General features: G+C 55.5%; 8 protein-coding genes across 8 annotated transcripts; 6 read left to right on the top strand and 2 right to left on the bottom strand.

Moving 5' to 3' along the window:
* Window positions 1-731: 731 nt before the first annotated feature.
* Window positions 732-1,989, top strand: BZA05DRAFT_420283 (myo-inositol 2-dehydrogenase; the record flags this gene model as incomplete). The annotated part of the gene is made up of 3 exons (XM_051485637.1): window positions 732-1,218; window positions 1,267-1,456; window positions 1,530-1,989. The coding sequence occupies 3 exons, from the start codon at window positions 732-734 to the stop codon at window positions 1,987-1,989; spliced, it is 1,137 nt and encodes a 378-aa protein (XP_051337846.1).
* Window positions 1,990-2,110: 121 nt separating this feature from the next.
* On the top strand, window positions 2,111-2,854 carry BZA05DRAFT_403983 (uncharacterized protein; the record flags this gene model as incomplete). The annotated part of the gene is made up of 2 exons (XM_051484255.1): window positions 2,111-2,133; window positions 2,184-2,854. A coding segment is annotated over exon 2 (362 nt), but the record flags the coding sequence as incomplete, so codon positions are not given.
* A 1,364-nt stretch (window positions 2,855-4,218) lies between these two features.
* On the bottom strand, window positions 4,219-5,767 carry BZA05DRAFT_446689 (DHH phosphoesterase; the record flags this gene model as incomplete). The annotated part of the gene is made up of 3 exons (XM_051487099.1): window positions 4,219-5,428; window positions 5,481-5,568; window positions 5,629-5,767. The coding sequence occupies 3 exons, from the start codon at window positions 5,765-5,767 to the stop codon at window positions 4,219-4,221; spliced, it is 1,437 nt and encodes a 478-aa protein (XP_051337844.1).
* A 9,334-nt stretch (window positions 5,768-15,101) lies between these two features.
* Window positions 15,102-16,004, top strand: BZA05DRAFT_340175 (uncharacterized protein; the record flags this gene model as incomplete). Its single annotated transcript, XM_051480959.1, has 2 exons — window positions 15,102-15,698; window positions 15,759-16,004. 2 exons carry the CDS (start codon window positions 15,102-15,104, stop codon window positions 16,002-16,004), a joined length of 843 nt encoding a protein of 280 aa, XP_051337843.1.
* A 2,937-nt stretch (window positions 16,005-18,941) lies between these two features.
* Window positions 18,942-20,098, top strand: BZA05DRAFT_475452 (uncharacterized protein; the record flags this gene model as incomplete). Its single annotated transcript, XM_051488192.1, has 1 exon — window positions 18,942-20,098. The coding sequence occupies one exon, from the start codon at window positions 18,942-18,944 to the stop codon at window positions 20,073-20,075; it is 1,134 nt and encodes a 377-aa protein (XP_051337842.1). The 3' UTR covers window positions 20,076-20,098.
* Window positions 20,099-22,195: 2,097 nt separating this feature from the next.
* BZA05DRAFT_403954 (Sedlin) lies at window positions 22,196-23,051 on the bottom strand. Its single transcript, XM_051484254.1, has 3 exons — window positions 22,869-23,051; window positions 22,657-22,807; window positions 22,196-22,601 (listed from the first exon to the last, which is right to left on the bottom strand). The coding sequence occupies exons 1-3, from the start codon at window positions 22,962-22,964 to the stop codon at window positions 22,423-22,425; spliced, it is 426 nt and encodes a 141-aa protein (XP_051337841.1). The 5' UTR covers window positions 22,965-23,051; the 3' UTR covers window positions 22,196-22,422.
* Window positions 23,052-23,137: 86 nt separating this feature from the next.
* On the top strand, window positions 23,138-24,022 carry BZA05DRAFT_475450 (uncharacterized protein). The gene is made up of 4 exons (XM_051488191.1): window positions 23,138-23,256; window positions 23,380-23,461; window positions 23,734-23,826; window positions 23,894-24,022. Exons 1-4 carry the CDS (start codon window positions 23,252-23,254, stop codon window positions 23,912-23,914), a joined length of 201 nt encoding a protein of 66 aa, XP_051337840.1. The 5' UTR covers window positions 23,138-23,251; the 3' UTR covers window positions 23,915-24,022.
* Window positions 24,023-24,438: 416 nt separating this feature from the next.
* Window positions 24,439-25,877, top strand: BZA05DRAFT_446684 (uncharacterized protein; the record flags this gene model as incomplete). The annotated part of the gene is made up of 3 exons (XM_051487098.1): window positions 24,439-24,517; window positions 24,601-25,438; window positions 25,502-25,877. 3 exons carry the CDS (start codon window positions 24,439-24,441, stop codon window positions 25,875-25,877), a joined length of 1,293 nt encoding a protein of 430 aa, XP_051337839.1.
* Window positions 25,878-26,344: the final 467 nt, after the last annotated feature.

Genomic DNA, 26,344 nt, shown 5'->3' with positions numbered 1-26,344 from the left:
GCCGGTTTACAAGCAGGCTCGCATTTACTTAATAGCGGCTTGCCGCATTCCTTGTACCCTAGGGAGCTAGCAGACTAGACTGTCTATCGAGCACGCCGGTCAGGCATATGCGCACCCAAAAGCCATATATTATCAACGCCAATTGATCAACAGTGCCCTTTGGAGCTTATTAGAGCCCTCATCGGTACTGAGCCAGTTCGAACGCGTGCCCATGCATTGTATATGCCCCATTGCCGCATTTCTTGTACCTCTGGGATAGATCATGGGTGGATCGAGATCGTGGTGATTGAGCGAGCACATATATATATACCGGGTGTTAGCTGTGTATGTATACCTCTTTTCGGAAGAAGATTACACTAGAATATCTGCGAATATGTACAGGCTTTGGGATTTTGTTGACTGCCTAGGCGTCAGTTTTGACGAATGATAACCTATGCTTGAGTACCGAGCGCTGAGTCGTAACTGGCTGGCTCACGGTTCTGCAAGACACCTACAAGATACCGGTATGTATTGTGACCGGCTCTGAATGGCGAGTCGTACCCGCGTCCGCCTGCGCAAGACCCCGATTGTCCGCAACGCCATACGGAGAGTTTGGTATCTACCAGTAAGCTACGCCCGCGGGATATTCCGCGCAAGCGAGGCATTGACGTCACACACACTGAGCGGTCTACAGAGGTAGATAGAGTAGGTACCTCTGCGGGGTCACCCCGCGCTCTCTCCGCCCGGCAGTCATGTCCACCTCCGCCCCACCCCCTCCGCAGCGTGTCCGCGTCGGCATTATCGGCTGCGGCGAAGTAACGCAGGTGATCCACCTAGCGACGCTGGTAAATCTGAGCCACCTCTTCGAAGTGCGGATTCTCTGCGACGTTTCAGCGGCGGCACTCGCGCACTGCTCGGCGCGGCTGCCGCACCTGCACCGCACCACGGACGCGTACGACGAACTCTGCAGGGCCGCCGATATCGATGTCGTCTTCGTCGCCTCCAGCGATGAGTACCACGTCGAACACGTCGTCTGCGCCCTGAAGTTACAGAAACACGTGTTCGTCGAGAAGCCGCTCGCCCTGTGTCGGAAGGACGTAGAGTTGATAGAGACTGCGCAGCGCGAGAGTGGCGGGAAAAAGGTGATGGTGGGATACATGCGCAGGTACGCGGCGGTGTTTCAGGACACCATCAGGGAGGTTGGCGGCGCGGGGGAGGTGCTCTATGCTCGCGTCAGAGGTTCGTTCGTTGAGCCGAAAAAGACGGCGCGGAACTGATGGACGGCAGATATAATCGCGCCGAATCCGGTGTTCGTGGGACAGTCCGGGGCGTTTCCGATCCAGCCCACGGACATCTCCGAAGCCGCCAGCGCGGATCGGAAGATGTGGGCGGTAAAAGGGACAAACCAGGCACTGGTGGTTGAGAATGATGTCCCGGATACTCCGGAGAACGTTGAGATGTGGCGATGGCTCTGCAGGTATGCTTCTTTTCCCCCCTCCTCCTCCTCCTTCGAACGGCTATTCCGATCTAAAATGCGGCAAAACCTCCAGCTTGGGATCTCACGACATCTCCCTCATGCGCGAATGCCTCGGCGTGCCTACCAGCGTGCTCGGCGTCTCCCTTCGCCTCCCGATCTGGACGGTCCTCTTCCAGTTCCCGAACTTCGCCGTGACCTACGAAAGCGGCATCGACCAAGTCCCGCGCTTCGACGCGAGCCTCGAGGTTTTCGGAAAGCACAAGACCGTCAAGGTGGTGTACGATACCCCGTACGTGAAGGGGCTTCCGGTCACCATGGTCGTGCGAGAGGCCGTCGAGGGCGATCCCGGTGCGTTCCAAGAGAGGACGGTCAGGAGGACGTACGAAGACCCGTATACCCTCGAGTTGAAGGAGCTCTGGGAAATGGTGGTCAAAGGGAAGGAAGCCAAGACCACACCAGCGGATTCGATGAAAGATCTGGAGGTGTTTGGGATGATCATGAAGGCGGCTGAGAAGCAGCGGGCAGCCGCGTAGTGACGATAGATTTGGTCGCGTAGAACAATCAATCACATCATTCCTCTCTTCCTTCTGATTATCTGATAGGTTTCGCCCTAGCTATATACCTACATGTATGGAGGTTCCCTTAAGCAGCACTACCGTTTACTACTCTACATACTCGTATGATAGGACCGACCGCATTATTTACACACACTAAATCACGATTTCAGCTGCCTGGCCTGGAAAACACTAGCCGCCGTAAAGAATACAGAAATGCAAAGAACAGAAGCGCCTCCGAACGGCATACATGCAAAGAGGAAAGGTTGCTTGGTTTATCCGAGTGCAGTCCCGCTTGCGATCACCCCCCTCATCAACTGATCGCCAGCAGGCCGTCGTAAAGAAAACCAAAGAGAGAAATCAAGCAGAAGCGGCATGGGCGGACTCATCTCCCACCGGGGCATCAGTCTGCTCGCCCTGTTCCTGATCCGTATCCCCAACCTTTGGCTTTGGCTTTGGCTTCGGCTTCTCAATCCGTTTCTGTATCCTCGGCTCCGTGTCGCCCCACTTTGCCGCCTTCATGACCGCCTCGGCGCCCTTCTCGGCAACGAGCGCCGCGTTGCGCTCGCGGATACCCTTCCAGTAGGCGAGCAGTCTCTTGTCCAGCGGGAGCTCGCACTCGTCGTCGGTCCAGTTGATGTAGCAGCGGGGCCAGGTGATTGTGATGGCATCGCGCGCGGCCATAGCGGCCTCGATGGACGCCATCTTGACCTCGGTGTGCTTCGCGTCCCGGGTGATTGACTCGAACACGATGCGGACGCCGCGGCGCAGGACGGCGTAGCGGTGGATCGCGCGGCGCAGCTCGCCGAGACCGACGTTGGACGGGAGACCGCGGATGCGGAAGTAGCGGCGCACGCCTTCGTGGAGCAGGCCTTGGAGGACCGCGCTGCTGATGGGTGCGTCGCCGCCGTCTTCCGCCGGGACGAGGCTGACGAAGGACCTACCGCCGGGAAACCCGTACCAGGGGATGCCGCCCTTCTCGGTGACGAACTTGTAGTACTGGAACGCATCTTGCGACTGGATGAAGAAGATCTTGATCGAAGGGCGGTTCTGGCGGTGGGGCACCCAGGTGATCTGGTCGATGATTCCGCCGCGGATGTTGGGGGCCAGAGTTGCGAGGGTCCACATGAGCGGCATCTTGTCGACTGTGACGGCGCGGACCAGGATCGGTGCGAGGGACGCCGGGATCGAACGGTGATGCGTCTTTGCACGGTAGAAAGACGTCTTCTGCGCCGCGCGGTGTTGCTCTTCCTTCTCCAACTGCAGTTCAAACAGTTTCAGCTGTTCCAGAGCCGTGCGCTGCTGGTCATGGAGCGTGATCTGAATCTGCCCGTTGACTGGCTGGGTCTTGAGCGGCGCCGGCATCTCCTGGTCGTTGTAAACCTTCATCGACGCCTCCATCTTGTGGTCCGATTTGTTGATGAGCGTCGTGTTCGAGACCGTCGAAAACGCCGTACGGCCCGACTCTTCGCCGTCGGACTCATACACCGGGCCATCCTCTTCGTCTTCCCCGTGTTCAGCCCACAGATAAATGAATCCCGGCAGGAGTTCGGTGTCCAAACTCGAACTCGAATCCGAATCCGGTTCCGAAGCCGGTTCCTCCTCGGGATCCTCTTCGGGCTCCTCCTCCCGCTCGTCCTCGGGGAGCGACACGGCATCTGCATCGGGCTCGGAGTCGGCGATTGTTGGAAGGAGCAAGTGCTGGTGGCCACGCGGCTGTGGCAGTGGCTGCTCGCGGACAAAGTGCTTGCTATCCGGCCAGGCAGTGAGTTTGTCCGAGAGGGAGATAAAGGCTCTCTTTCCCTCGTCTGCATGGGTGAGAACTCGACATCCGTATCCCGAAATCAGGAGGCAGGGATATGGCGCCTCGTCCTGGAGAGGAAACATATAGGGAGGGAGACCCATTGCGCTTATAATGTCGGAGGCGAGTTGCGGTGCCGGATGTGGCGGAGAAGGGGCGGAGGGCTATACAGTAGAGGAGTTGTGATTATGGTAGTGGGGTCGAGAGGCCAGGAGGTGGGAGAGAGTGGGATGAGCATGAACTGGTCTGGGCGATGTAAACCTACACAGAAATACGTTGCCGGCGAGTGCTTCAACGCCCTAAGACTGTTCCAAGCATCACGGGTAAGGGTTGGTACTTTTGAAAGGAAGAATCTCTGGGTGCCGATTGAGGAGAAACCGAGTGATAGCTATGATGTAACGACAGCGCTAGTCCTTTTTGACCCACGCATCCAGCGTGTTCTTCTGCTTCTTCTCTGCCGGTTCCTTCTTCGATTTCCTCGTCTTTTTATCCTCCTTCTTCGTCAGCTCCAATCCTTTCTCCACAAACATCTCCCACACGTCCTTCCTCAGGCTTCCACCGGTCGCCTGCTTGTGACCATTCGCAAACTCCGTCCCAACGTTTTCCAGCAGCCACTGATCCTTCGCAGCGTATTCCGAGAGCATGGCGATGATATCCACGCCGCTCTCTCCATCCGGTGGCTTAGCTGACCGAGCCATCCGACAGGAAAAGTTGACCTTCCCCTCGACATACCCCGTATTCGCTGCCATGACCACCTCGAGCCTGCTACCCTTCAGGAACCCGGCCCACATGGTGGCGATAGGGCCATGAATTTGGTATGCGGAGTGCATAAGCACGACGGCGACCCTCCTATCCGCCGAGAACACGGGTGCGTTGCGCCGGCACCTCTCGGTCTCCGCCTTAATCCTGGCACTTGCATCCCTCAGCTGTTCGATCCCAACCTTGTCCACCTCACCATCCAAGATCCTCTTCGGCGTGGGCGGATTCTCATCGTCTGGTGCGTGCTGCAGCAGCATCCACGCATCGATGGTATTGCACTCTGGCGTTCTTCTTGGCGCATTCATCAGCGCCGTGAGGCTCGAGATATGCGTGGCGCGGTATTTCTTCTTCGCCGCGGCGAGGGCCGGCGGGTACGGCGGCTCCAGCTTCGTCGACGGACCAAGGTCGCCAAACACCCCCAGCACGGCGAGCCACGCCGCCTTCTCTTCCACCGCGGCGTGCAGCGGCTCGCAGATCGCGTACGTTAGCACGCTCGATGTGGCGACAGGCGCGTGCGCGCACGCGTTCACTACCACCGCGCCCGAGGGGAAGTGCGCGCTCTGGTGGTGGTCGATGATCAGGACTTTGGTGCCCGTGTCTGCCTCCACTAGTGGCGGCGCTGCGCGCGAGCCTTGGTCAAGTACGATCATGTGCGAAATTTCTTGTTCGCGGCAGAGGCCCGTCATCAACTCCCGCTCCTCGGTGCTGAATATGTTGCGGCCTGCTAGGACGAAGTGCGTGTGGATCTGGTGCTGCGGCTTGGAGAGGAGTTGTAGGGCTAGTGACATTATGGTACCAGAAGAGAGGCCGTCCGCATCCCGGTCTGGGACGAGGAGGATGTTCTTTGGAGAGGCGGCACTGCTGGGAGTCAGCGAGTACCACGGCGCAAAGCCGGTGAGGGGAGTCGAACCATTCTCGAATGAAGTTTCTGGCCGCTTCGAGCCTCGCTAGAGGGGCAGGCCAGACGAAAGGTTCCGATTCAGATTCCGATGCTGCAGCTAATCATCGCCGAACGATCAGCTCTTCTCACGCTGCGTCCCACCTCCTGGAAAACCAACCTTCATCATAGGCAGCCGCATCGGTCGACACCGACCTGGCCCGCTTTCCGAGGACAGCACTCGAGCTCGCCATGCACACTTTTGTTACCACTCGTGCTCTGAACGATTGCACGCTGCAGCCGGGGAAGATGGTTATCATGGCGCGGGGATGTGGTTGCAACGTGCAGTTGCCCCAACGTCGCCGCCAGGCCAGGCCATAGGTAGATCGAGGGCTAGGAAAAGTGGTGATGACATAGCTACATACACACGGGGGATTACGTAGGCGGCGCTCGTGGCGGGCTAACTTCAACCAGGGTCCAAAAACAAGCCAAAGCTTCGGCCCGAAGCGCGGCGCGGGGAAGCAACCACCTGGGATTCGGGAATGATACGGATAGCCGAGACACAAGTTACGGCGCGCCAGAGAAAGCAAAGAACCGCAGCCACCAGTGACCACCGCGGGGTGCACCGAAGCCATATGATCTCGGTACCGGCAGCGGAACTTGGAAGGCCATTCCTTCGCTGCGATTGTCTTCAATCCGAATGTTGTTTCGAAACGGCCGATACCAGGTATGCATGATACTCCAATGCGAAAGCTTGAATCCAGTCACCCGCGCACATCAGTATCGGCTGAGACACGCACCACTGCACCACAGCGATATCGATGACTTGCAGAAGTGTCGATTCTGCGCTTGTGATAGAGCTCCACACGAAGTGCTGTATGTAAATATTGCATATCGTGGAGCAGCTATACCTACCGTACGCCTCACTTCCGCATAAAACTGCCCTTCGAAACGGTGAGGTGGTGCTCTGTAGTACCCAAAGATATGTACCCAACGATATGTACTTCCCTGGCGTGGGATTTTTTGGACCAGCTCGTGGTCCCGAATTTTGAAATGTACCAGCCAGAGTTCTGCCGGCGATCGATGCACTTGGGATATCAAGTCTAACATGATATGTCATATCATAGCATCGCGGGGAGATGGGGATTCGTGATTACATAGGTAACACGCTTTCATCCCAGACTCCAGTGTGAGGGCAATTACAAGCACACGCCCCACCGGAGAGTCAGACGTCAAAGTCAATTCCAATTTAGTTTTGCTCAAGGTGATGGGTATTAGGTAGTACCGGTGGTTACCAAGCATTACTATCCAACACCTTCATCGTTGCTGAGTTGGTCTTAGTCCCGTCCTACCTCACCTTCCCCGCTCTGAGCACCCTCTTCCTCCGTAGTAAAACGGACCTTACCTTACCTCTGGATTCTTGATTAGATTACTGGTATAGGTAGGTAAGATTCCTGCTTCCTCCCCACCCACCCACCCCACCACCTCGGTTCTCGGTGCAACGTTCGAAGCCCGCTCCTGTAGAATCTAGATATCCCAGGCCCCAGCAGCAGCATCTGGCACCAAGTCACATGGCTGGACATTTCCCCTCCGTTTTCCTTACGCAATATTCGAGCGCTCGGGCTGGGGGTCGGTGGTGGTCTGTAGGGGAGCTCTGACATCGAACGGCATTATTTCGCCCCGGAGGAACAAGAGCGAGGTATTTAAAGTACAGTACACTGGGGACTTTTATGCATATCCGTGAATGCCAAAAGCGCAGTGCGGCGAGGTACGGTGGGTGATATCGTGTGTCGCTGGCGCTGCGGAACGGATGAACGGACGTCGGACGTTGGTTGATGTAGGGCATGTGCGTTCTGCTGCTTCGTCGCTCACGATCGCCAGAGAGGACTCACCGCATGTGCCTTCCACCCCACACGCTGGCGTAAAGTCCGGATCTCCACCAGGAGGGAAGGGAATCGCTGAGGAGAAGTATTTCGGCCTTCGAAATCGGTGCGACGTTAACGTACAACTAGAGCGCAGGACACCGATTCGATTGATCGAAGTTTGAAGCATATCCAATTGATATGCACGAGCGGGCACGGTCACATTGCCTACCTAGTCCAACGCCGGTACGGTACGATACGGTATGAAGTGTGGTGTGTGGCAAGGAAGGATCACACGATCTCACTCGCAGCTTCCTCCTCCCGTCACAGATTCACAATTAGGATTTGACGTCCGTGAGGTATAGACTACCATATTATACCATATCATACTATAGGTAGCTGCCTACTGCTACAGTATACATTCCCACGATAGGTCATATCAGCTTTCGCGCCGCCGTGATACAAACGCCCGTCCATCCGTCGGACAAGCCGAGCTGAGCTGAAGGCTGAAGGCTGCAGTGGTATTGTCCGCAGTCCAAACTCCTACTCCCCCCCCAGCTCCACCGCAGCTCCAGCTCGGAATCTGCCAGCTTACACGGCTGTAGAACCTACACGGTACATACATACGAGTCATCCTCGCGCTCGCGCTCGCGGGCGGGTGGCGTCGATTGATTTTGGAGGCCCGCAGCTGGCTAAATACCATTGTACGGCCTAGACCTTCGCAGACCAGGCCTCGCGAGCAGCTCACGATCGGAGTAACCTCGTAGCCTCCCAGTCACAGTCCCAACTGACGCTGCCTATAATCCATTCAGTGAGAAGTATCTGCCTGCACAGTAACACAGCGCTATCCACCGCAACGAAACGAAACGATACCAACCAAACGAAACGGAAAACAACCTCGGTGGTGAGTGAAGTGAAGTGATGAGAGTGACCGGACCAATCAGGATCGGTGGTTCACTGTTTCTCGATGGATGGATGGACTAGCTCATAAGCCGTACATACAGTATACGCAGAGTAACCACACCTTTTACTGCTGCTGCTGTTGAAGTGCTGCTGCTGAAATGCTGCTGCCCGCTAGTTGGGTTCGGCATCGTAGCTACCGGTAGCTACTCAGCTATGATACATGCCCTATATGCCCTACCTACTCATCTAGATTGTCGGTATTTGCGCTGTCCGCGGTGGCGGGGCGATGCAAGTGAAAGGAGTGGGGAGTGAGAAGTGAGAAGTGAGGAGTGAGAAGTGAGGAGTGAGAAGTGAGGAGTGAGAAGTGAGGAGTGCAAGTGAAAGTGAAAGTAAATAGTGCAAGTGCGCCTGCGGTGCACAGAGTGTACCGTACTTCCATATCGTACATACCATACATAACACTGTATGCTCATCATGGATCATCATTCACCGAGTCCCGAATCCCGACTACCGGCTCGGATTCGGATTCGGCGACTCTTTGATGTATCCTACGCAGGGGGGGAGACATAGACGCCACATTGTACTCACCTTTGATGGTATGTCCCATGTCGTACATCCTCAAGGTCTTCTGTCATTTGCTCACTCTGGAGGGAGAGGGAAAAAAAGAAACGACATCCAAACGCACGGCATCGAGCGACGAGCGAGCGGGCTGAGTGGTTAGCTTCATTTTTTGCTACCTCAGTGTCTCAGTGTCTGGGTGTCTCAGTCATCCGCACCGCTCCCAATTTATCCCCCTACCACCGGCCGGCGAACCACGGATATGGCGGGGTGGTTGGTTGGTTGGTTGGTTGGTTGGTTGGTTGGTTGGTTGGTTGCTTCTGCATTGATGGATGGGTGGGGAAGAGAAAATGAAACGGTGGTCTCGCCACTCGGCTTCCTCCCTCCGTGGAGATGGAGGTGAAGATGGCCTGGGGAAGAGGGATCGGCTTTTGTAGTTACGTACGTATAGCGCTGAGCAGTGTGCACAGCCGTCCGGAAGGCCAGATGCCGCGGCGGCGCGGCGCGGCAGGCTCGGCTGTGCTGTGTAGAGCACGCAGGTAGATAGAATATATTGGCAGTCGCACTCAGCTATGTCCCTACTCTTACTTGCCTCTGTAGAGTACGTCTTCCGTGGCTTCCTGAGGGAGGATGTTTGTTCCGCGCTGGGGCAGTGGGAAGTGAGCAGTGGGTACTGGGCAGTGGGCAGTCGGGGCTGATATTATCCCTTTCCGTCCACCGAGGCACCATGTGGCCTGGCCCGGCCATGCTCACCCGGCCACGGAAGGGAAGGGAAGAGAGAAGGTGCAGCCAAGTAGTTGTCGTCGTCGATCTCTCAGCTTATCCTCTCGGCGCTCGAGAAGCTCTCCCTCTCCCTCACCCTCACCCTCTCCTCGCCAAATTCTAATCACCTCCCTCTCCCTCTCTTCGCCAAATTCTAATCACCTCCCCCTCCTCTCCCCCCGTATCTCGCCCTCGTTCGTTCGTTTCTTCTCTTTTCTTTTCTTTTCTCTGATCCCATCTTTTCTCTCAGATCCTTGGCGAAACCCCATCTCGCATCACACCCACTCACGCGTATGCGTATATTACCCGCACACCACCACGGGCCACCAGCCTGGGCGACTTGGGCGACTGAGCGACCGCGCTCAAAGCCGGTTGGTTACCAAGATCGAACGAGCTCTCCAGGATGCCAGCCCCCCCCCCCCCCTCCCCCTCCCTCCCCCTCCCCGAATGCAGTAACGTAACCCTTTCTCTCCTCCTCATCCTCGTCGTCCTCGTCCTCGTCTTCTTCAGTCCATCCATCGGAAATCCCCCCCAAGGCTAGGGCTCGTCTGACAATCTACCTCAAGAGCCTTCACGAGCCCACTCGGTGACGTCAACATGGTCGATGGACGATGGATACTCTACATATCCGCACACCACGCGGTGCGGGGGGGGGGGGGGGGGCGGGGGTGCGTATGCTACATACATTTGCTACATACATCGGCAGGGTATGGAGCGTGAGTATAGTACCTACACACCCGCCTCTACATCCTCTGCCTACATCTACATACTCTACACACATACCCACCCAGCAGACATCTGCCTGGCAGACAGGCAGGCAGGCAGGCAAGCAGGCAGGAGCTGCTCTACGTAGAGTAGAGTATGTAGAGCAACAATGTATGATGTATGTAGAGTAGTGGGGCAGCTTACCTTCCCTCAGATCAGCACTAGTTGGTTCTGTAGTTGGATGGTTGGATGGTTAGACGGTTGGCTGTTTTGTCCCGATTCCTCGCCGGCCGGTCAGACTCCGTGCGTTCGATGCGTTCGTTCAAACCGTTCAAACCGTTCGAGCCGTTCGTTCTCTGCCTCTGCACTTTCGCACCATCCACGGAGCGAGCGCACATGTCTCGTCTCGTCTCGTCTCGTCTCCCCACCCCCCCCCCCCCTCCCCCCCCCCCCCACTCTCCACCCCATCTGTCTCCATCGCTCGCGGACTCTTTCTCCGCCCTGCCGGACCATTCGCTCGTTCGTTCGTTATTTTGTTGATTTATCGACGAGCTACCCACTGTATCTCGCTCGCTTCAACAGCGATCGGCATTAACTTAGCCTGGTGCACCATGCAGAGATCCACGAGGACGTTGCGGACGACCAATTGCAACGCGCGTGCTGCAGGCAGGCGTGACAGGGATGGGGTAGGTAGGTAGGTAGGTAGGTAGGTAGGGATGCATTGCATAATTTGTTGCATACAGAGGACTACAGAGGAGTGGAAGAGGGAGAGGGAGAGGATGAGGATGAGGAAAGAGAACCTGACCTTGGCGCTTCGCTTGCAAGCGAGTGTTGCTCGTTTTCGTTTTGTTTTTTTCTTCGCGATGTCTGTGTGAAGTGCGAAGGGCGGGCTGGCAGCACCACTCACGAGCTGGCAGGCAGAGGGCTGGAAACGTTGGTAGTGCTAATGAGGATGGTGGTGATGATGGTGGGGTGTAGGAGCTGTAGGAATCAATTATCGCAGACAGTCACGCTGCAAGACTCGAGACCCGAGAGTGAGCCGATACCTGACTAGAGTACCCAGCCCATCTCCCATCCGATTGCGAGGGCCGGTCAGTGGCCATGGTCAGTGGGCAGTAGTCAGTAGCCAGTGTGCCTTTCTTTTCCTTTTCCTTTTCCCTTTCCTCTTGCTATCTTGAGTCTTCGCCACATCTCCGCCTACTTGAGTCTTGACGTCGTTCGCCTCCATTCCTCGCGAGGCGAGAAGGCTTGGTTAGTTAGCGCTGCGAGTGCGGCGGGTAGTTAGTGCTGGCGGCGCCGGCGCCGGATGAGTACTACATAACAGTGACTCGAGAGTTCGAGAGTCGGCGTTGTTCGCAATACGCACATGCCGGTACCGGAATGTACTACTGCTTGCTTGCTTTCGGCCGTCTGTCTCTGTTCGTCGGCCGTCTGTCTCTGTTCGTCGGCCGTCTGTCTCTGTTCGTCGGCCGGCCGGCCACGGACACGGGATACTGGCCATAGAACGTGCGCAGCGAACATCCTACATACCGGTAATTATCCAATATACGGTAGTCCCCCACTCCCACTGGCTGCATCGCATCGCAGCGCGAGAAGACGAGACGGTCGCTTCGGCGTTCGTGTAGAACCCCATCGAGCACCGTCTCACGAGTACGGTACGTTGCGGTATGCTGCAGCCTGCGCAGCTCCGAATCAGGGCCGGTGTGCACTGTGAAGCGCAAAAGCGGATATATAATTCCGAAACGGGACAGAAAAGAATGATAATACCATACTTAAATACCGTCCAATCGTAAAAAGAAGAATAATACCGCTCAATCACAAAACAAAACTTATCCTGCTGTAATCCAAAACAGGACAAAATGAACGATAAACAAAAAGAACGATAACACCGTCCAATCACGAAAAGAAGGATAATACCCTCCACCCAATCACGAAAAGAAGGATAATACCCTCCACCCAATCACGAACCGCTGTAATCCCAAATAGGACAAAAAGAAAGATAACACTGTGCAATCACAAAAAGAACGACAACCCCCCCCAACCCTGGTGGCTCGCAAGTACCCACTTCTACCGGTACCAAAGGGGGGGGGGGGGGGTGACATATGACACACGTCCCCACTCTGGCTTGTGCAAAGTGCATGCGGCGACTAAGTACCAGCATCAGCATGCCTGCACGGCAGCGCGGTGCGGTACATACGGTGTGGTACTGTGCTCACAACTCTCGTTCCCGAGTTCTCAAGACTTAAGCCCAGGCTTAGCATAGGATGGGACGGATAGCATACCTAGTCCGCTGGGTAGGTGGGGGAGGGTGGTTAGGGTAGGGTATGTACGAAACGCGTCGCCGGGCCTCGAGGGCCTCGAGGATGGTCGACGTGATGGATGACGTCGTCGATCAAGACTGTACGTACACTACAACCCACACACCCCGTCGACAGTTGCTGGGAAGCCGTATGAGCCCGGATGAAACTTCCTGGTTCCTGGCTTGTCCGAAGAGAAACGACGACGGACGAGACGGATGGAACGGACAAGACGGCGCGAATCAAATCACAGGAACATCTAGCAGCCGCCAGTTGCCAGTTGCCAGTTGGGGGGCTGTGTACATACCTCATACCTAAGTCCTGGCAATCAGCGTTCCGTTCAGTTCGACGATGGGAGCGAGGGGAGGGGAGGGGAAGGCTGATGTTCTGGAGAACATGTATAGTACACTTGTGCTCTACTCTGCTGGTCTGTAGTACATACTGTAAGCTCTCGCATTCCACATGCTTCCATGGTTCTTTCGCTTATCGAAGCGGTGCCCCAAGGCTCACTGCCTCTGGATTCCGGAGCCCATTTTCTAGTAATAGATTTGTTCTCTTCGGTGGAGGTGGAGCAACTTCAAAGAGGCATGGAGCGCAGTGAGTGGGCATCCTTCTCCCCACTGTGGTTGGCTGATCGTCGGCATCGGCTCATTCGCCCCACCGCCGCCGACGCCGACGAACGACGAACGACGGGGGAGGGTTGAGGGTGGGGGGGGGGGGGGAGGATCATCCCCAGCACCGCGCGGATTTGAAATATTGGCGAACATTTGTATGTACCTTGCCTGAGCACGTCTGGAGGCGAGCGGATCGGCCTGCTCGCAGCTGCTGCATGGGCATGGGCGATGCAGCTGAGCTATTAGTATGTGCAACGTGAGTCCTTAGTTACCTTACCCACCCCAGCATCCTGCCATCCATGTCGGCGCACATCGCGGGTTTCGTTTTTTGTTTTGCGAGCGAGCGTGCGAGTGATACCCGCCATAACGGTGACTGGGATGGAGGATGGGATGGGGATGGGGATGCCCTGCCTGGTCCTGGTGGTTTTGTTGCTCACTCACAGCCCCCCCTCCCGTCCCCAAGCCCGCTAGTTAGTGGATGATGATGAAGAAAAGATGATGACGATGGTGAAGGACAAGAAGAAGCACATCATCGCCCGTTACAATTCGCACTGTTGCTGCTGCTGCTGAGAGGGAGGGAGGCAGGAGCGAGGCAAAGAAAACTAAACGTAGACCCTCCGGTCCTCACCCTCCTCTGCCTCGAGCTCATGTCTCTCCCGGCGCACCGTACCGTGCTGCTGCTCATGTCACAGTGAGACCGAATACATAGCGCCGATAATGAGGGCGCACGCATGCACTCACGCACCCACGCACACCCACCCACACACTCACACTCACAGGCAGCAGTCAGAATCCGTGTCAGGCGCGGCCAACGTACTGATGCCGATACCGGAGCATCTTTGCCAGCCTTTCGCTCAGCCCGTGTCCGTATAAAGGCTGCCCCTCGTGCCGTCCACAAAACTTTCTTCTGGAGAAAAAGAAGTTCTCGCTCGTGTTTCCCTCGCCTCTTCCTGCACTTCCTCTGGATCCACCTCCCCCGCCCCCATCCCCTCCCCACATATCCCCCTCCGGTCGTTTCAAGACACAAGTGGTACGAATCGAGCAAACAGAAACCCCCAGGCGCCCAGTCAATTCTTTCTCAAAAATCTTTTCCACCATTTTATTTATTTTTATCCGATATCCGAAATATTGTCCCAATCTGGAAGGTTGAATTCAGTATTGGTTGATATTCACCCGACGATCCCTTCCTTCCTTCCTCGCTTTCTTCAGCTGCCGTGTCTGCTGCGACGATCACACGAACGACTCTTCATCTACCTACTCTAAAGACAAAGGCCGAGATCGAAGTAGATACTTGACAGTCCTCTTCACGGCTTTCCTCCTACGGACGTCCCGCCGGTCTCAACAACGGAACGAAACTCAAGTCCTCCCTTTCGAATATCGGCAGCGGGGAAAGAAAAGAAAAAGAAAAGAAAAGAAAAGAAAGGGAAAAAAAGAATAAACGGTCCACACAGTCAACTGACCCTGACCGACCTGCCTGCCCATTCGGATCCCCTCCGTTCATCTAGATCTCCTGGGCCTTTTCGCAAGCACCCCACAACTGCAGGCCTATACACCCCTCCCTCCCCTCCCTTCATCCGCTCCCCTCCCCATCTTCCCTGTACTCCCCGCAAAGGCCTCTTCGCATAAATAAATAAAAAGAAACTTGAAAATATAAAAGCCGCTTGGGATTTCCCCCCACTCCGAAGAAGAGGAAGAAGAAGAGGAGGAAGAAACAACACTACTTCCTTGTGTGCCCGGAATACCACCATGGGCGGCCCGCTCACCCCCGCGCTAACCCCCCAAGACTACGAGGACGACGCCGACATCGTGCCATTCTACTACCTCGACGACCCAGCCGGAATCGAGTCTTATTACTACGACAACTCGGACGCAATGGGGAACACTTTTTCCACGCTGCCGTCGCTGATCTCCGCTTCCACCAAGAAGCGGGTGCAGTCGACCCTTACGTCGGCCATGCGCAAGCCCTCCCAGGAACCCTCCCCCTCCTCTGCCTCCACCTCCTCATCGGAATCGACATCGCCCTCCCAGAAGCTAAAGAAGTTCGTCCGCTTCCTGGACAGAGTCGAGATATTCCCCGCGCCAGTGGCGTTCTATATGCCCTCGGACGACCAACCGTCGTCAAACCCAGCCAAGAAACAGAAGCTCTCGCGCAATTCATCGCGGCGCAGCTTCCACGATGACGACGACTTAGGTCCGGAGCTGGACGCGGGCATAGCCTCGGGCCTGGGCTGGGCCGGCAGTCCCAACCGCAGCCCCAACCGCAGCCCCAACATATCCACAGCGGATGTCACCACCACCACCAGCAGCAGCACGCACGAGAAAGCATCAGGGTACCTGACGCCTCCACGCACAGACATGCACTCGTCGCCTCCCTCGTCGCCGCCGCCATCGTGGCGGATCCCACCAGAGTCCCTGTTCGGACGTCAGCCGACAGTGCGATCACCGCCGCGGGTGCGCTCACCCAGCCGCGCAGACGAGGAGGTGGACCTGCGGGTGAACGAGCACGAGCCCTCAAACGGTGGTGGCGATGACTCCTCGGAGGACGAGGAGGTGACATTCCTGCGGCCGGGAGTCAGCATCATCCGGCGGGCGGCCACGCCGCCAAAAAAGGCCGTGACTCATCCGGTCATCGCACGCAAGATGTGGCCGCATGGTGAGGTCCGCTTCGAGGATCAGTGGGGGAGGCGTCTCATCCCCCTGGAGCATAGGGATAGCTTTAGGTTCGATTTGTGGCCGGTCGAGGAGGATGTCGATAGAGAGGGTGATGGTGATGGGCGCAGTGTTAGGGGCGCTTGGGTCAAGGGGGGGAGGTACAGGGAGGCGCCTATGGGCGCGAGGTTGTTTGAGCAGCGGTGATCATGCGGCGGGCGAGCGAGTGACGGTGTTGTTTTTTTGGTTTGGTTTGGGATCCTTCATGTTGGTTGCTCCTGTTTCTTGCGAGCGGGATGGGATGTTTGTGGTTTCGAACCTTTTTTTTGTTTTGTTTTGTTTATACGTCTTGTCGGTTTTCAGCGTCTATGTTCATGATCTTTGCATTTATCGGCTTGGGTATCGGTATCGGTTTTGCTTTCTCACTTCATTTTTGTTTCATTTTGTTTCATTCTCCCCTACTGTTTGTGCCTTTTTCTTCGCTTTTCGCTCTTCTTTCCCGTTGCTTTTCTTTCTTTTCTTTCTTCTTTTTTTCTGTTCTAATCCCTAGCAACATCAGCTCTTTTGTACATACATTCCTTTTCTCATCACACATAAACGGAGTTTCTTGGGGGGAAGGTCGTTGGTCTAGTTATTATAGGTATTCTATTTCTCCTGGTCCGTAGTACTAGTAGTCGTACATACGGTACGTAATTCATTCTCATCTCTCTCTCTTCATTATGGTTCGGAGTAAGTTAGAGTCCAGAGTACAGTGCAAGTGCCTACCCGGTGGTGCTTCCATCCCTTCTCTTCTCCCTTCTCCCTGTAGGCTGTGAACCGTGAACAGCCCCGTCTACCCCCGTCTACCCCGCAATCCGAATCACATACACACATGTAACATAAGTACGAACCGCGAACCACGAAGCGGGGGAGGACGGGGGACGAAGTGACGAAGTGACGAAGCGACGAAGTAACAAAATGACGAAACGAAGTGAGGACGATCGTAGCGCACCATCCCCGATCGCATCGCTCGTCTCGTCCCCGCATCGCATGTGCCACTGCTACAGCTATAACTAGTCCGGGTCTATTCGCGACTGCACGCCGCACGATAAGCAACTGAGGGAGGTAGGATGTATGCGGGTTATCGATTATATATCGCGAGGCAGGGAGTCTGCGTGTGCGTGTGCGTATGCGTAGGCGAGATCGGGGAGCGGAGTCGAGTGGAGAAAAGCGGGGGGCAAGGGGGGTGCCCGCAGTCCGCAGTCCGCAGGTTCGCACAGGATCTCACTCGCCATGCATGGGTGCGACAGTGGCAGCGACACTCCGTGTTTCTCGACTTTGTAGGTAGCTGCCGGATAGAGAAGAGAAAGAGCAAAGAAAGAGGGCTCGCGATATAGGCGTTATCGTAATCGTGGTCGTGATTTGCTCCGTGTGACGGACGATGGATGATACAGAGTGCTTCGGGGTGCGTGCTGCATCTGGGGTTGGGGTTGGATCCTGAATGCCTGCAACTGTTGGTTCCGGGGACCCGACTACATACCTGTGGGCGAGGAGTGACAGGTTACTGTACAGCAGTGACGACGCCTCACCTGGTTATGCTCGATAGTATGAACCACCCTCCCCCCTGTTGGAGGCTGCCAGGTGGAGCGAGCCGGGTGGGTAGTTTCAACGATCCTTCATCATATCTCACCCAGCCTTCAAGCTCCAGCCAGGGTCGGGTTGGTTGGATGTTTCCAGCACACAGATCACTGCCTCACCGGCCAGTACCTCCAGTGGACCAAAATCCGCGTGGATGCCCGGTGCGGCTAGTGCCGCTACAAGACACAGACCCGGGAGCACCTCTTCAAAAATTGCCCTGAATGGAAAAGTCAGCCAAAGGCACTCTAGGCAGAAGTCCGGAAGCAGACAAGGAGGGGCAAAGACCGCTTCAAAATCCGGGACCTCTTCGCAGATGAGCGATGCAGTAAGGCCATCCTAGAGTTCCTCTCCACCACTGATGTGGGCAGACGAATACCAGAGGCCGATGAGGAAGATGCAGCAAGCGAGGCATCCGAGTAGGAGCTCAGGGAGCGGGAAGAGAGAGCGGGGCTGAAGCGAGGAGGAGGAGGAGGAGGAGGAGGGACGACCCGAGGGCGCGAACGGTGGAAATATACTTTCGGGAACGGCCAGGGCGGAGGGCAGGGGAAGCCACATCGGGCCGCCTGATGAAAGTTGGGTTGGACAGTAGCGAGGAAACGGGGGGACACACGGGTAGATGATATTGCCATGATCTAGATAGGTCGCATGCAATCAATGAATGGACAAAAAAACAAGATGTTTCCAGCACGGAACAAAGCATACCTGCCCAAGTACGTACCTGCTTGTTATACCGAGAAATCTGGTCCTTTCCCTGGTAAGTCCATTGAATCCTCCACGTATGATACATCATCTCTCCCACAGGCTCCGTAGGCTCGTCGTCTAGCGCGATTAACTTCCTCACCGGGTTCGCCTAGGGACCGAGACCTAGCAACGGCTAACTTTCTATGTAGACACGCATACTGATCCCAATCATGGCCAGGCCGCGGTTATCGGATTGGGCGGGCGAGAATGCCCTCGCCGCTCGTACATAGTAGCTAGGAGGTAGAAGTACGTATGTGAAACTCTCTGGGTTGGCCGCTGGACGGCGGTGAGACTTCCATAGCGTTTAACCTCCGACGGCGGCGACGTGATCGAAAGAGTGAACGTACGTAGCTGAATCTGTGGGAGCGTCGTGGCCATACGATTATGGTCCGAGTCCCTCGGGTTTCGCAGGATTTTGGGTTCAGTTCGGGTCGCTGATGAGTGATGGTATGTGCCGGTCTAGCGTCAGGCCAGGCGACTCGTGTCGGATGGGCTGGACGGTATGGATGGGTGGACTCCTGGCGCTGGATGGGATGGGCGGATTCCGTGTGTTTTCTGGATTTGTTGTGCTCACTCGGGGGCTCGGTGGGAGCTTGGAGCACCGACCAAGAGTGGACGGCATCCTCGAGCCCAAGTAGTTAAGCCTGGATGCATTTCGGTACGCATGCGCTTGGTTGCAGACAGGGCGGTCTAACCTCAAGCTTTAGCTCTAAACATTGAGCTTTCCTATGATTACTTCCAGCAGTTCATGGCGACGAAACCTAATACCAAATCACGATCCGGACCATGGCCAGGACCGCTGCTAAATACGACGACAACCACAACCACAACTACAACCTCCGCAATACTACCCGCTCTCGCTCTCGCTACCATGAAAACCTCCAGATACCAGTAACAGCAAACATCCCGTCGTCCTCCAACACCATCCAGATGCCTCAGACCATATTGGGCACGACGACGGTGGTAGAGGCTTCCTCCCAGGTTGGTCTCCTCGTCAGCGACCCAGCCCAGCCACCCATCGCACACCTACAGCCCAAGCGCCCACCCACCGATGGGGAGTGGAAGAGCCCTCCGAAGGCGCCAAACATCCCGTTCGGGGACCTCTTCCTCGAATGTGGGAATAAGCATTACGGCTTCGAGTTCTACTCCTACTCCGAGTCCGCCGCAGCCGCCCCGAGGCCGAGCTCACCGTCCCCGCGAGCCCTCCTCGAAGCGGCATACAACGCCATCAACCCCCCGCTCACGGATGCCCGGCTCGGCATCCTGGACGAGAAGCTCCGGCTCCACCACATGTACAACGACTGGCTCCCGAGCCGGGAGATCACCGCGGACGACTACCACAACTTCACGTTCTTCCGCGCCCTGCACGACGTCTACATCGCCATCGCGTGGTACCGCGTGCTCGACGAGACCTCTGCCATGTCCACGGACGAGCTCGAGGACCCCAACTCGGCCAGCAACCAGTTCGAGCGGCTCATGGCAGCGTTCCTGCGCGGCCAGGACATGATGCGGGAGCACTGGGAGCAGTTCGACAGGGCGCACCCTCAGGAGCCCCGCAAGAGCTCGGAGCAGATGTTCGTGCGGATGAACTGGGCCGTCATGTCGGCGCCCGGCGGCAAGAACTGGTCGACCTTTCTCTGGCCGCGGCTTGTGGTCACGCATCTCAGCAATCCGGCTAAGAAGTGGTGCGGCCGCCAGTTCAGGCAGTGCGTTAAGGACGCAAAGCTGCATATTCCGTGGGAGATCTTTGTGGAGCGCTTCGAGAAGGGGTATGAGTTCCAATTTGCTGGAAGGGGAAAGAAGGAACTGTTTCCGAGAGAGGTGCACTGTTATGGTGGGCTGGAGTCCATCAGAGCTAGGGTCGAGGCGTGCTTGGAGGAGCCCGACGGCCGCGATATCATCATGATCAACCTAGCCTAACGAACCCGGAAGACGAGTGAAGGATGGATGTGGTTTCGTGCCTGGTGTCGAATCGTCTCCAAAGGCCATAGCATTATTAAAGGCGAGCAGATATCATTAGGAGTGTTTTTTTCTTTTCTTTGTGTCATCATTGTGTCATTTTATACTTCTTGTTTTTTTTCAGTACGTTGAGGATATTAGGTTTCGATGGGCTGCCACGGAGTGGTAACTATCGTGAAGAACAGTTCGGCGGCTACTTTGCCGAGGAGACAGAAATGACGAAGCGGTGAGAGGGAACGGGTGGAAAAAGCTGTATACCTACGATATGATGCGAGCGGTTTTGCGAGCGAATCTGGAATATGTTTTTTAGACCGTTTCTCCCCTTCTCGATGCTGCTCCAGAGTAGGGGCAGACAAGAATTAGTGATGCCGAACCATGGTCGATGGACTTTCCAGAAACCGATGACGCCGATACTATACATGTATCCCTTTCATACTCTGACTTTTCGAGTGTCTTCAGCATAGTAGAGTAGAATATGCTCTCTTGCTGGGCAAATGACGGCGGCGGTGGAAGGTGTGTTTCCTGTTGAAGGAGGAGAATAGCCATTGGAGGAGGAGGGGAGTAACTACCGGCAGGCCAGTCGCTGAGGGGTGGAAGTATCAGTAATTATAAATCTCGAGCCCCTCCCCGAGTGATTGTTGTGACCGCGCTGAATGACGGATCCTCTGATGACGTAGGTATCCAATTGAGGGTTGTAAGGCCTTCCGCAAGGGACTCATCGGCAGCGGGGGAATTCGGCAACAATGTTCCTCCCGTACCGAATGCGGAGTAAAAAGAGGGTCTTCGAGCAGCACCACCGCTCTTCCGCTCGTCCCTCCAAAAACTCTTACCAAAGCGAATCTTGCTGCCACCAGGAGCCCAGTTACGGCTGGCAACAGCACTGGCATAGTCTCTGCTGCGAGATATTGTGGTTTGGAAACAGCTGGAGAAGTAGAGATATCAGTGCCCCCCTCGCAGCAGATGGGAATGATCCACGCCGACCAGGACGGCGAGCAGTCATGTCACGTGGTATTACCGAGTGATGTCTCGTGATCCACCCGCCACGTCAAAAACAAAAACCGTCACCACCCTCGGTGGGTGGCTTGGAAGCCCCAGGAGAGCTGAGAAGAAAGGTCTTTCACCTGGGCTGAACCTAAACCTTTTCCTCAACTCCCCTCGCCGATTGCATGGCCTAGGTTGTATACCACTAGACCACGCGGGGGTTTTTTCCGTGCTGGATATGTGACTTCGACCCTTATGAAATGGTAGGTGCCCCGCGATTCTGAGCGCCTGGATTACTCTTCCATCTCACGCTCCGGCGCTGTTGTGCTGGCTTCGATGCGTCCGGGAGATGTGGATGAGAATAAACATGCTATGCCAGAAATACTCAGCTGCGATTCACCTGCTTCCCACTGAGGATATTATGCTGGGGTCTTCTCTTCTCTTCTCGCCTCCACGTTTTTCTTGTTTAATCATCACAGCATTCGACCTTACTACATCATGGCTGTATTACATGTCCGATTTGACCCCACTGTCCCCGGCCGCTGACCGTGAGCTCGGTGTGGGTGGGTTTCTCTTTTGCTCTCCTCCCAGCCCTGTCTTGCAGCGCACCAAGGAAATCAGATGTGGAGATGCAGACAAGAAGGAAAGAAGGAAGGAAAGAATACCGCCAGCCGGCCCAGCGACACCTCATCTCTAACTACCCTCGGATCCGCCACTTCCTGCTCCTGCTCCCCCTGGGACTGTGTTTATCGCTACCACCATCCGTAACCGGGCCTCAACTTGTTAACTCGTCAGATCCCGCCGTTCTTCTCCACTGACCATACGCGGGTCGGAATCTCTGGTTTTCTGACCGTGCCTACCTTCCCCGTATAATTTCCTTTGTCTCGCCATTGTCCGCCTCCGCCCCCGTGTCCGGGCCATTGTGGCGTCCCATCAAAACACCCCGCTCTCTTCCTGCTTCACATATTATGCCATATCCTATTCTCTTCTACCTACCTAGATACTACCAGCCCAACATCGTATCTACGCACTACTACCCACAGAACCGTAAAAAGGTGTGTTCCAGGCAGACAAGTTAGATCGCTTTGGTGTTTTCCTGCCTCGCTGGGTCGCTCTTCGCCTGCCTACAGAATAGTGCGTGTGATCCAAAATGTCGATGTAAACACGTTTAACTAGCCACATATGACTTTACTAGCACAATCTCTTTTCGATTACCATCTGAAGGGTGTGTGGATATATTACAGGTCTAGAATAAGAGCAAGACAAAGAAAGGGGACCCGAAAACGCCGTAGAAAATTCCATATAGGTATGTAGGACCGAGAACTCTTTATAGGTACTTTTTTGCAGCCGCCCTAACTCTCGCGTCGAAGATAACGCTCGTGATCCGCATGTCGATGTCGTAGAATGGGTTCATGAGCGTCTTGATGTACGCCTCGTGCACGTCCGCGAAGAACTGCCGTATGGGTTCCTCGACTTTCGTGTCGTGGAGTAGAAGCAGCTTGATATCTATTCTCGAGTCAGAGCTCCGCGTGCACGTCGGGGTTGAGGGAGGGTTCCGTACTGCCGGCTGTGAGGAAACATGATACCAGTAGGTTGTTGAAGCGGTCGACGGTCTTAAGGTATAGATCGCGTTGTACCCATTGTATCTCCTCGACGATATCGAGGGCAGAGTGGAGGACAAACTGATTCATAGCGCGTTGCTCGTCGGGGAACTGGATTCGGCCCGTTTCGTTAATGACCGGCCCTCCGTAAAGTTGGTGGGAATAAGCTCACCCTCGCGTTTCCATCACCGCCCTGCTTTGAGGTCCCGAACTCGCACTCGTAAATGGGGTTGTCTTTGGTTCCTATTATCGCGAAGTAGAAGGACATCGTGTCGACGGTGGAGGCTGATTCGTCGAGGGGATGGTCGAGTGGGGGAGCTGTAACGAAGCTCTGGTCGCACGCTTGTGTTTGATTCAAGTTGATGGTTGTAATCTGATAAGATCCGATTAGGTAATTCGATAAGCGATGTCATCCGACTTCCGCTAAATTGAATCTCCATCGCCCCATTTCCCCCCCCCCACTAGAGCAATCCTCGGAACAACTGCATTCACCTCCACTACCAACTACACGCTCGACGAAACTCTCTCCACTCTTACCGATCGAACGAAATCGCAATGGCGTACGTCCCCTCCCCGTGTTCCCCTTCTCCGACGGCAGATTCCGGGCGGGTGGAGGGGCTACCAGTGATTGTGTGAAGCCGAGGATATGTGGGCTAACCCGTCGGGTGGCTTCAACGAAACAGTGGCTTTATCTACAAGGAGAACAAGGTCCCTCAGTACCAGAGGCTCTACCAGAGGGATGACGGCGTGAGACTTTGGAACAAGGTTCGTTCATCGAAGGACCCGAAATGACCTGATTCCGTCTGTATCGCCGATACCACCGATTGTCGTCATTCGCAGTCCGCTGCTCGCATTCCAACTCCGTACTCCCCAGCGCTCACCTAAAAACCGCATGCTCGCGCTTTTGGTGTTACGCGCAGCCGAACGGGATTGTTTCACGGGCGACGGCGGCGGCGACGGCGGTTTATTGGTGGTTTCGGCGATCACGACAGAACGGAAGACGCTATGCGGTTCTTCGACTGACAGTGAGTCTACAGCACCCTCGGTCTAGGGTCCTTCTCCTTCCTTACTTCGCCATCCTCGGTGTTGGTGTCGCTGGCTCCATCTACGGCATGGTCAGAATGGCTGCCGTACGTTTCCCTAGTCCACTACTGTGGTCCGTGGAGCATGTTACTGATCAATTCTGGGATTCTGCAGGGCAAGAAGACCTTCTACTAGATCCGCCATGCATGCGGCAGGTAAATAGTTTCTGTAGGGGCTGGGTGGGGGGCGTGCGGGCGGAATGTGTATAGAATGAATTCGAATACCAGTCGAATGTTGAAACCGCGTTCTCACCGATGCCAACTGTTATCAAAGCTATGCATATCCCAAATATCTGCGGTGGAATAAAGATGGAAAGGGGTTGTCATCCGCGATGAATGAAACGCTCCCCAATCGGCCCCGGCATCTGTTCGGTTCGCTGAGTTGTACGCAGCGATGCGGCTCAATCGACCATGGTTGCGACACGACGCCGACGCCCGGCTTTTAAGCAGGTGCCACAGTTGTTGAGTGTCTTAGCAGCGTTAACTAGCGTACGCCCGGCGAGAAAGACGACACGACACTCTCTTCCCCGGACCGAGTCGAATACAAAGTCTCATCTCCTTTTTCATTTCTCCTCCATCCAAGGCATTGCATCCCTCACCAAATATCCCCAGCTCCTCAAACGTGGCAGCATCAATCCTGCTCCACCAAATTCATTCATCATGGCCGATATAATCGGAGGTTTCTTCAAGGCCGCGAGCTCAGTCTCGAGTATCGCCAGCGCTGCTCCCTCAGACGACGGTATGTTATCCACCTGTCCTCCATCTCTGTTGTAACCCTACTCGTCGCCGTCGAACTCTTTCTCATCAACTCGGGTACAATAGACTTTGCCGAGTTCGCTTCACCATCTCCAGCGACACCATCTCCCGTCGCCGAGTCCGCTGCCTCAATCTCCCCCCTCTCATTTGCATCTAGCAGCACACCCTTCGGCACACCCGGCTTACCTACCAGCCAGTGGTACGAAGTCTGGGAGCGCCACTCGCTCTCCGAGTTCCAAGCCGAAGGCTGGGTTCTCCTCCTGCTCTGTATCGTCGTCGGCCTGCATATCTGGGGTTCCCGCCGCAACAAAGCGATCGCAGCCGGCTTCCTCGCCTCCATCGCGCCCGTCCTCACCAAAGAATTCGCTCAAGTAGGCTTCACGAAGCCCGCGTCGGACCTGCAAGAGTTTGCCGTCGAAGACGCGGTCAAGGATGTCTCGCACCAGGAATTCGTCTCGTACGCTACCGGGCGTAACAACATCGCGTTCATGCACACGGCCATCAAGCTGCAGCGCCGGAACAATCCCATCTCGTGGTTGATCGAGCTCATCGTCTCGTTTTTTTTCGATCAGGTGCCCATGCCGAAAGATACCATCACCATGATCATCCAGCCGTTCGACGGCGCTGAGCCCACCAAGATCCAGGGAAACTCCAAGTATGATAACTTTGTCTGGGCTCTCGTCAATAAGCGCCAGATGAGGCGCTGGCGCGAGGAGCGCTACGATCTCTCCCTCACCCGCACGAGTGACTGGGAGGGTCTGCCCGAGTGGTTGGCCGTCATGGGCGAGAGCAAGGAGATTGGTGATATGTGTCTGTACAAGGAACTCAAGGAGGTCGTTAAGGAGTGCCAGAGCTTCTTGGAGCTGTTGCTCGTTACCGACTTGCCCAAGGAGAAGCCCACCACGTAAGTTCCCTCATCTTCCACGTAGCAAATCGAGTAGCAACGATAACTAACGACACACTCCAGGCTGTCGGAATTGACCGCGCGCAAGCGCATCACGCTTGAGATCACCCTGCCTTCGTCCTCCACCGACCCCGAGCTGCTCCAGCGTCTAGTCAGCGCGTTCATCCGTCTCACCGACCACCTCGCAGCGAACGCCCACTTCCGTCCCGAGGTGCTGCGCAAAGTCAAGGCCACCCGCGAAGACGAGACCCGCAAGCTCAAGCGCGCGATCGAGGAAGACACCAAGGAAGAGCGCGAGTTCAAGCTTGCCGAGAAGAAGAAGGCAGACCGCGACGCCAAGCTGCGCAACATGAGTGCGGCCGAGCAGAAGAAGTTCCTCGAGAAGGAGCGCCAGAAGGAGAACAAGGACGCCATGAAGAAGCAGAGTCGTAAGGCATAGGTGTGACTTCATGATGCGATGTATAAAATGGAAATGGAAAAGGGGTTTCGTTTCATTTCATCTTGTATAATGTTTTTTTGTTTTCTATCTCATTACTTTTGGTTCGTAGCGGTAGGTAGGGAGTGAGGACGAGAGTGCTGTCGACGGCAGTGGGTTACGATAGGGATAATGTTGAATTGTTGTTTCGATGCTTCGATGAAACAAATCGCTCTCCTCACGATGCTCACATGCGAGTCCTGTTCTTGCTTGTACAGGCACGGGTAATACTTGGTTACGATACGCCTCCCAGTCGACGTCGTGCCAACCATGGCGGTCTTGTACGGTACATCAGCGTACCGTCGTTAATGGGGAGGTGGCAGATCTCTCGGGCTGAAAGCAAATGAGTAGCAATTGACTGTAGACATTGAACTGGCTCTGGTAGTCTGGGATAACCAATCGACAGGTCAAGCCATCTACACCTAGGTAGA

This window comes from Tricharina praecox (genome assembly GCF_024521635.1).
Source record: "Tricharina praecox strain CBS 144465 chromosome Unknown BZA05scaffold_19, whole genome shotgun sequence".
In the NCBI taxonomy this organism is placed as follows: Eukaryota; Fungi; Ascomycota; class Pezizomycetes; order Pezizales; family Pyronemataceae; genus Tricharina; species Tricharina praecox.
This window is presented reverse-complemented; position numbering and strand designations above follow the sequence as displayed.

Bases quoted from the DNA above. Each gene is read 5' to 3' on its own strand.
- BZA05DRAFT_403954 (XM_051484254.1), bottom strand. From the start codon at position 22,964: ATGTCCTTCTACTTCGCGATAATAGGAACCAAAGACAACCCCATTTAC. The intron at 22,808-22,868 runs GTGAGCTTATTC...GGCCGAATCCAG, and splicing joins GCGGTGATGGAAACGCGAGG to TTCCCCGACGAGCAACGCGC. The intron at 22,602-22,656 runs GTACGGAACCCT...ACTCGAGAATAG, and splicing joins ATGTTTCCTCACAGCCGGCA to ATATCAAGCTGCTTCTACTC.
- BZA05DRAFT_475450 (XM_051488191.1), top strand. The intron at 23,462-23,733 runs GTTCGTTCATCG...GTGAGTCTACAG, and splicing joins GCGTGAGACTTTGGAACAAG to CACCCTCGGTCTAGGGTCCT. The intron at 23,827-23,893 runs GTACGTTTCCCT...GGGATTCTGCAG, and splicing joins GCATGGTCAGAATGGCTGCC to GGCAAGAAGACCTTCTACTA.